At 39.6% G+C, this 10,083-nt stretch overlaps 1 protein-coding gene across 1 annotated transcript in view; it reads right to left on the minus strand.

Annotated features, from left to right (window-relative positions):
• Positions 1-10,083, minus strand: part of SPATA16 (spermatogenesis associated 16) — a 243,826-nt gene that overhangs the window by 53,065 nt on the left and 180,678 nt on the right. The window contains exons 6-7 of the mRNA XM_024124419.1: positions 2,938-3,084; positions 1,791-1,903 (exon numbers count right to left, since the gene is read on the minus strand). Of these exons, the coding sequence (XP_023980187.1) occupies positions 1,791-1,903; positions 2,938-3,084 (260 nt within the window). The remainder of the gene's footprint in view (positions 1-1,790; positions 1,904-2,937; positions 3,085-10,083) is intronic.

Consider the following 10,083-nt stretch of genomic DNA (forward strand, 5'->3'; position numbering starts at 1 on the left):
ACACTTCCTAACACCATACACAGAAATAAACTCAAAATGGATTAAAGACCTAGATGTAAGGCCAGAAACTATCAAACTCTTAGAGGAAAACATAGGACACTCTATGACATAAATCACAGCAAGATCCTTTTTGACCCACCTCCTAGAGAAATGGAAATAAAAACAAAAATAAAAAACGGGACCTAATGAAACTTTAAAGCTTTTGCACAGCAAAGGAAACCATAAACAAGACAAAAGACAACCCTCAGAATGGGAGAAAATATTGGCAAACGAAGCAATTGACAAAGGATTAATCTCCAAGATATACAAGCAGCTCATGCAGCTCAATATCAAAAAAACAAACAACCCAATCCAAAAATGGGCAGAAGACCTAAATAGATATTTCTCCAAAGAAGATACACAAATTGCCAACAAACACTTGAAAGAATGCTCAACATCACTAATTATTAGAGAAATGCAAATCAAAAGTACAATGAGGTATCACCTCACACCTGTCAGAATGGCCATCATCAAAAAGTCTACAAACAATAAATGCTGGAGAGGGTGTGGAGAAAAGGGAACCCTCTTGCACTGCTGGTGGGAATGTAAATTGATACAGCCACCATGGAGAACAGTATGGAACTTCCTTAAAAAAGTAAAAATAGAAGTTCCATATGACCCCGCAATCCCACTACTGGGCATATACCCTGAGAAAATGATAATTAAAAGAGTCATGTGCCACAATGTTCATTGCAGCACTATTTACAATAGCCAGGACATGGAAGCAACCTAAGTGTCCATTGACAGATCAGTGGGTAAAGAAGATGTGACACATATACAATGGAATATTACTTAGCCATAAAAAGAAATGAAATTGAGTTATTTGTAGTGAGGTGGATGGACCTAGAGTCTGTCATACAGAGGGAGGTAAGTCAGAAAGAGAAAAACAAATACCCTATGCTAACACATATATATGGAATCTAAAAAAAAAAAAGGTTCTGATGAACCTAGGGGCAGGACAGGAATAAAGATGCAGATGTAGAGAATGGACTTGAGGACACGGGGAGGGGGAAGGGTAAGCTGGGCCAAAGTGAGAGAGTGGCATGGACATACACACACTACCAAATGTAAAATAGATAGCTAGTGGGAAGCCGCCACATAGCACATGGAGATTAGCTCCGTGCTTTGTGGCCACCTAGAGGGGTGGGATAGGGAGGGTGGGAGGGAGACGCAAGAGGGAGGGGTTATGGGGATACATGTATGCATATAGCTGGTTCACTTTTTTATACAACAGAAACTAACACAACATCATAAAGCAGTTATACTTCAGTAAAGATGTTAACAACAACAAAAAAGATCAATTGCCAGTGTTTAGAGTAGCATCCAATGTATCAGTTGATATGGAGGAGCTAGCTTTCAATGTTCTGAATTCTTGTGTAGGCAACAAAATGGTTATATGCAATAACCAAATGTATGAAATAGGGAAAGCACTGTGTTCACTAAAATTTTGTTATTGATTTGAAGCAAGAGATTCAATTCAGCCTTCAATTAGATATCAGGAAGCCACAAAGAAAAGGCTCTAGCCTGAGAAATGCCGGAAATTGCGAAGCATAGCTTTATGATTAATATATTTTAAAGTATAAAAGGAATAAAATCATTAGCTGAACTTTGCTTGGTTTTGCAAAGAAGATTTACTGTGAAAGTTTCTAAAATTCTCCAACACTTGCAATATTTACACCTTAAACTTTCCATATTTCTAGAATTGTCTGATATTTATATGTTGAAAATATATAAAAGACTTATATACCTACATTCGATTGGGTGCTTCTAATAAAATCCAGTATTGGCAAGATTCGCTTCCCCATTGTCTCCATGTGTCTCACTGTGTCTTCTCTTGTCAGCAGACCGAAGGGAGTTTTATGTTCTAAGAATTGTAACAATAAACTTTTATACTTTTTTTTTCCCAGACTTCCATTTCAAAATGCTTTCCTTAGCAAGCTATAAACAGATATCTCAATATTAATAGATATGAAATCTTTAGTATAGAAACGAGTCCCATCTCAAAGACCAGAAGTATAATAGTAAAAGATCTATGAGGAGACATTGCCCTTTAGAGACTACCATTTATTCCTTTTGTTGTGTTTCTTGATTGAGAGATCCACGGGAGTGCCTATAACAATTCACCTCTCTCTGCAGAATATGCTTTTCCTGAGTTGTGAAAAAAATGTCATCATAAATGTGTCTGATTCTTGTCTTGTTCCTCCCAGGTATTATTCAAGTGTGCAGATTGCACTGACTTTGAATGTAGCTTGAAGCTGAGATAAGCCTCAGAGGACAGAGTGCCAGACAAAACACAAATCCTTAATTATGTGGGTAGAGCTGAAGGGATAAATTCAACCTGGTCATGATTTCAGCCCATATGTATGAGACTTCAACTCCACCTGAATGTTTACTTGATTTTTGAAAGTTTCAACTAGAATTACTGAGCACCATTTAACTATAATACTCTTCAGGAGATCTGAGATCTTGGTTAATTACATAAGAAAAGAGTAGAACAGATATTAATACAATGGCAGATAATCCAAGTGATTTAAGGTGGTCATTGGCTATATGTTTGATTTCATACAATAGTTTTGTTGCATGATTTTCTTCTGTGTTTGCGGATGGATGATGACAAAAGCTTGTAATCTTTGAGTGCCCAATGATCAGGCATGGGTGGTGGTGTGGTTGCGGTGAGATGGTTAGAGTGAGGGAGGTGGGCACTCCTGGGGGAACCAGAATTCCAGGTCTTGTTAACTAACCCACAAAGAAGATTGGAAGGAGTTAAGTATGACCCAACAAACATTTTGGTGCCCAGGCCCTACTATATGCTAGGCTTGTGATGAATAAAGCTTAATGAATAATGCACAATTCCTAATTTAAAACAGTATTGAAAGATAACAAGTCCAGGTGACTTACCTATAAATGTTGGTAACTTCCTACTTGATAATTTTTCCAAAAACTTCCCATCTTCTTTGTTTTTGAACCCAAGAGTCAAGAGATACTGTTGAGGAGGAAAAGATGACCAGTCAGCTGTCTGAGGCAACATGTGGAGTCCTTGAAGGTCTGAAATATGACAGAAAAAGAACTAAAGAATTTATCATTTTATTGTTTTCAGGGTATTTCCCCCCCCAGATTTCAAGAATTATACTCGGAAAAAATTAAAGATACAAAGTAAAAGTATGTGCATCAAAAGCTCAAATAGATTATATATCAAAATCATACTTTATCCTTCATATTTTTAAAAAAATATAAACATACACGAAGTATAGCAATAGAATATGGCTAGGTTATGTGTTCCTCTTTCCCCATATTCAAAATAATACAAAATTCAGGACCAGGTTGCAAGCTTAATATTTTTCTGTGTGACACCTTTCAAGAGAATTTGATTTTTCCGTTCACAGTTTGTTTAAGAAAATAATGTTATATGAAAGGAAAGAGAAAAATTACCAAGTAAGAATTAAAATATAAGGCTAATTAATTTAGTTGCTATCCCTCCTATAGTTGAAGGAAATTTAAAATGATACACGTACTAACTTTTGTAATTAGACTTGGAAATAACTCATGTGTCAAGAAAATGGTTCTAAAACAAACTGTTCTTAATGACTAGAAGAGCTAATATTTACTTAGTACTTATTTTCTACCCTCCCTTGTTCTAAACATTTTGTGTGCATTCTATTAAAATTTTTTTATTGACATATAGTTGATTTACAATATTGCGTTTCAATTATATATATATGTTCAATTATATATATATTTTCAATTATATATATATATTTTAGTGGTTCAATTATATATATATATATTTTTTCAGATTATTTTCCATCATAGGTTATTATAAGATACTGAAAATAGTTCCCTGTGCTATACAGTAAATCTTTGTTGCTTATCTATTTTATGTTTAATAGTTTATATCTGTTAATCCCATGCTTCTAATTTATCCTTCCCTTCCTTCCCTTTCCCCTTTGGTAATCATGTTTGTTTTGTGTGCATTCTCTTTAAATCCTCACGATACATTCACATAATTGGTGCTATTGTCCTCATTTTACAAATAACCGGGAGGTTGAGGTACACAGATGGGAAGTGACTTGTCTGGAAACACGCATATAAGTGGACAAAGCAGGATTCACACCTGGGCAGTCTGACTCCAGAGACCATGGGCCTAACTACCACACTCTGCTTTAGGCTTGCTTGACTTTGGATTACTTTTGGGACAGGGACAGATGTCAGCCATGGGGTCTTGGAGGCCAGATTTACTTCATTCATTTTCATTCTGAGTAATAATGCTTTGGTTTATTACAATAGACTTCTCAAATGAAGGATGATGAACAGAGGGTTTAATGAGCCCTCCCTATTTAACACTGCCAGAAAGGGAAAAAGATGAAATTCCAAATATCCTTGAATTATGATTTAAATGCCAATTTTTAATCTAGAATCAGAACTCAAATGGCAGTGTTTCAAATACAGTCTTTGCTATCTGTAGTATTTCTTTAAAAAATAATAGACACAGTAAACCATGAGTGTTTTAATCCACCCTCTCTGACTTCCCCGCCCTGATTTTTAGCTGCAGAACACTTTGTTCAAACTAAAATTTACTGAGAAGGCCAGTATTTAAAGTCCGTAAAGGTAGAGCTGTTCCATTTGAAGCCTGGATCACTGACCACTCACCCTCATCACTGTACCCCATTCTATACCCCACACACAATAGCCACCTTGAACCCCTCCACAAAATCCCAATATTTCAAAGCACAGTTTGGAAAACACTGCAGTAAGCTATTTGGCACATTTTGGTTAAGTAAATAGCATACGGCTGTCAAACAGAGAGTTAACATGTATGCTGATAATTCAAAGGAAATATTACAAAATATCTTTTAAACACAAGCTCAGAACAAAAATACATTAAACATGATTTAGTCTTTGGTGACAGGATCTGGTAACCACTAAATATTACTGAGGGCTAACATTTATGTGACACTTCTTCTGTGCCATACACATTATCAGGATTATCTTTCTACTTCAACAACAATGTAGAGCAGGACACATTATTATGACCACCTTACGGATGACCAAACTGGAGCTTCAAGAAATTACAAACTTGCCCAACACAGCAAATGGAGGGACCAGAATTGAGAGTCAGGCTGCTGAACATTGAAGCACAGGGCTTAACTCTCAAAACGATCCTACGGCAGTGATCATCACTCTGACAATCAGTGGGAAGCATGTTACAGAAGCAGGGCAATGTCAGTACATAGATGGCTTTAACAGACACGATTCTAGATAGAACACTTCCTTACTCTATCTAGAAAAGTACAACAAAGCCTCAAGGGTTCTTAGAATTAATAATGTAACTTTTAGGCACTTTAAAAGCAGGTTGCAGTATTAGATGCTTCTTTAGTTGGTGTTTGCCTCTTTTTAAAAGGATGGCTCATTTCTGTAAACAAGGTAAAATGTGATTTCTGCATCTCCATCTCAAGAGTGCAGAAAGTTTCTTTGCTTTTGAAATCTGCAGATACAGACACACCCAACCAAGAGTTTACCAGTTTTACTGAAGTTGCCAATAACCGGATCATGTGAAAAGGCAATTAAGTAAAAATAAAATGGACACTAGCTCATTCTCCTGATAAATGGTCATAACATTTTTTTTTTTTGATTGTGGTTATTCTTTAGCACTCTCTAAGATGCTGGCATGTCTAAATTGTCACTACTTTCAGGAATTAGCATACTCTGGAGGTGGAGGGCAGGAGAGGGTATGTGTTCCCTGGCTATGGTTTGCTCTTTAATCTGGTTTTGCTCCCTGACCTAGAAGGCCCCAGTGCTCTTGGCCATGCTGGTGGTGAAGTCTGGGGCCATCCTCTGGGGAGAGCCTTGGCTTTCTGGGTAACTCTGGGTGCCAAGAATCCCCCTGAATGGGTGTGGGTAGGCTTTATGGACGCTCTGACTTCCCCACAGACCCAGAGTATATGTAGCTTGTTGACATAGAAGCCGCTGGATCCCAGGTACCCTGAAGCTTCCTGCCAGCACCTGCTTCCAGCTCAGAAAGGGTTCCCTGCAGGACATCTCTAGGACTTTAAGGTCTACATTAAAGTGCTCTTGGAGGCCCCGGAGTCCTGAGGTTCAGAATAGTTTAGGGTGTGCTGTGCATGGGCTGGTGCTTGTGGTGAGTCGCAGGAGGCATCTTGAGATCTGGCATTTTCTGATGCCCCTCTATTGCCAGAAGCAGCCGATGTTTGAGGGCTCTGTTATATAAATAGCACAAAGACTTTGAGAGGTTGACCTCTTCTTGCTCTTAAATATTTGATGGATAAAGAGGAGACCTATATTAATAGTGACAGTGGTTAGATGAACTAGAGAAACTAATATTAGCACTATAGCTAATTTGTTATAAAATATACTTGCAAAAATGTATTTTCTGTTCCTTTTGATGCTGTATGTTTCATCCTGTTCAATCCGTTGTTCAATTCTAGTCAAAGTTTTGAAATGAGAGAGGTCCCTACATACATACTGTTAAGTTAAAAAAAAATATATATATATTTTAAAATTTGTTTTATTTTTTATTTTAAAAATTTTATTTATTTTTGGGTGTGTTGGGTCTTCGTTTCTGGGCGAGGGCTTTCTCTAGTTGCGGCGAGCGGGGGCTACTCTTCATCGCGGTGTGAGGGCCTCTCACTGTCACGGCCTCTCTTGTTGTGGAGCACAGGCTCCAGACGCGCAGGCTCAGTTAGTTGTGGCTCACGGGCCTAGTTGCTCCGCAGCATGTGGGATCTTCCCAGACCAGGGCTCGAACCCGTGTCCCCTGCATTGGCAGGCAGATTCTCAACCACTGCGCCACCAGGGAAGCCCCCGAAAAATATTTTTAAAGTATCATTTTTATTCCATTTGTATGCAGAGTAAATTGCAGTTGTATGAACATTTAGCCTAGCAAGTGGTCTATGACCCAAAATGACGACACACTTACCAGATGTTGAATCTCGTGTAACATTAATTTGAGTGCTAATTGTTCTCAATTTTATGCTCATAAACCTCTACCTACATCCGAAAAGCCCTGTGCCTCTGATGGATAGGAAAGTTAACCAGAGTATATTGTCCTTTGGTAGGAAAGTTGAATTGATTAAAAATGTCTTCTTTGCTCCTGTCACGTGAGAAGAAAACTTGGGAGAAATAAATCCCTTAATGCATTCCTTTACAATATATCACAATTGCTGATGAAATTTAGATGACTAGGATCAAATTTATTATTAAAAAATCAATTTGCAGGTATGATGCAGTTCCAAACTTGTACCATTAGGGAAGCAGATGTTTTAAAAAAGAATATCAAAGATAAATTATGCAGATTAAGTTTCTTGTAGAAACATGATCTTTCAATTCTTTATCCTCCAAATGAAAGATGTCCAACTCTCAGCAAAAGAGGGTAACATTTGTTCTTTATCAAGAACCTTTTATTGTACCTCAGGAGCCTGGAGCTGACCAGCTTTCAGGTACTCAAGACATTCATGCTCTTTGACCTTCTGTATGTTCCTTCCTCCCTCCCTAAAGTCACCTCCCTGGAGTTCAGTGACAGTCTCTTCTCTTTCTCTCTCTGTCTCTCTGTTTCCCTCTCTTTGTCTTTCTCTCTGCCTCTTTCTCTGTCTGCGTCTCCCCATCTCTCCTACACATATACATGCTGCTTCCTCTTCCTCCCTTTTCCTCCTGCATCTCATTCAGTGCACCTTTTAGCTGTCTCTGGCTCACTGATATGTTCTTCATATTAACACTCTTGGGGGAATTTTCCTATTCTTTCTTTTTTTAATTAATTAATTATTTAATTTTGACTGAGTTGGGCTTTTGTTGCTGCACATGGGCTTTCTCTAGTTGCGGCGAGCCGGGGCTACACGTCATTGCGGTGCGCAGGTTTCTCATTGTGGTGGCTTCTCTTGTTGCGGAGCATGGGCTCTAGGTGCGCGGGCTTCAGTAGTTGTGGTGCGCGGGCTCAGTAGTTGTGGCTCACGGGCTCTAGAGCACAGGCTCTGTAGTTGCGCACGGGCTTAGTTGCTTCGCGGCATGTGGGATCTTCCCGGACCAGAGCCCACTGTGCCACCAGGGAAGTCCAATTTCTCTATTCTTGTGGCATTCACTATTACTTCTAATCCAGCAGTCCCCAGCCTTTTTGGCACCAGGGACCAGTTTCATGGAAGACAATTTTTCCATGGATGGAGCGGAGGATGGTTCAGGCGGCAATGCGACCGATGGAGCGATGGGGAGTGGCAGATGAAGCTTCGCTCGCTCTCCCTGCCACTCACCTCCTGCTGTGTGGCCCGGTTCTTAACAGGCCGTGGACCGGTACTGGTTGGGGGTTGGGGACCCCTGTTCTAAATCAAAAGACTAGGGATCCAAAGCCAGAGTCTCATCTGCAAAATTTCACCAATTTCAAACACAGCATTTCCAAATGCTTACTGGGACATTGCTATTTGCTCACCATTACGAACGTTACCTCAAATACAGCAAATATATACCCTGAAAGTGATTTTTAAAATGTCCACAACATCTCTCGTCCCTACTTTTCACCAGCATATTGAAGGGATGGCCATTATTCACCCAATTATTCTGGCTTAAAATTTTGAAGTCATTGTTAACTTTTCTTTCCTCTTATTCCCTGACATTTAGTGAATCTCAAAAACTCATTAAATCTGCCTACTGTAATACAGCTCATATTAACCCCGCTCTTTGCATTATCATTGCTACCACCCTGGTCAAATTTCTGATCACACAGCATCTGGATTACAGAAAACGTTTCCCAACAAGCCTCGCTGCCACCCGTATGATTTCACACCAATATATCTCCACACCACCACCCAGTGAATATTTCTGGAATATCACCTTTGTCATGGTTACATCACTCCTCAGGAATTTCAGTGCTTCTTTCCTGGTATTCAGGGCTCTTAATTGTGTGAATGTGTTTCACAGTCTCTTCTTCATTCCTATGTTTTCTCCAGTATAAACCTTTCTCATCAGGTCTGCTGATTTCACTAATTTGTACTAGCCTGTGCTCATCCTGCCTCTGAATTTTTCTTTGTGCTTTTCTACCCAGAAACATCTACCTAATGTCTCGATATTTCTTTTATTCAGTCAATTACTATACTTCCAGATGTGCCTAATTTAAGTCCCACCTAGTCCATAAAGGGCTACCTGAGTATTTCAGTACTCCCCCAACCCAAACTCTTAAAGAACATCCAAACTAAAAATAGAACTACCATATGACCCAGCAATCCCGCTACTGGGCATATACCCTGAGAAAACCATAACTCAAAAAGAGTCATGTGGGGCTTCCCTGGTGGCACAGTAGTTAAGAATCCACCTGCCAATGCAGGGGACATGGGTTCAAGCCCTGGTCCAGGAAGATCCCACATGCCACGGAGCAACTAAGCCCGTGAGCCACAACTACTGAGCCTGCTCTCTAGAGCCCGCGAGTCACGACTACTGAAGCCTGTGTGCCGAGAGCCCATGCTCTGCAACAAGAGAAGCCACCGCAGTGAGACGCCCATGCACAGCAACAAAGAGTAGCCCCCGCTCACCACAACTAGAGAAAGCCTGCACACAGCAACGAAGACCCAACGCAGCCAAAAATGAAAAACAAAAAACCCCCAAAAGAGTCATGTACCACAATGTTCATTGCAGCACTATTTACAATAGCCAGGACATGGAAGCACTATTTACAGTAGCCAGGACATGGAAGCAACCGAAGTGTCCATCGACAGATGAATGGATAAAGAAGATGTGACAAATATATACAGTGGAATATTATTCAGCCATAAAAAGAAATGAAATTGATTTATTTGTAGTGACGTGGATGGACCTAGAGTCTGTCATACAGAACGAAGTAAGTCAGAAAGAGAAAAACAAATACCATATGCTAACACAGATATATGGAATCTAAAAAAAAAAAAAAAGTTCTGATGAACCTAGGGGCAGGACAGGAATAAAGACGCAGACATATAGAATGGACTTGAGGATACGGGGAGGGAGAAGGGTAAGCTGGGACGAAGTGAGAGAGTGGCATGGACATATATACACTACCAAATGTAAAATGGA

Source organism: Physeter macrocephalus, chromosome 1 (assembly GCF_002837175.3).
Source record: "Physeter macrocephalus isolate SW-GA chromosome 1, ASM283717v5, whole genome shotgun sequence".
In the NCBI taxonomy this organism is placed as follows: domain Eukaryota; kingdom Metazoa; phylum Chordata; class Mammalia; order Artiodactyla; family Physeteridae; genus Physeter; species Physeter macrocephalus.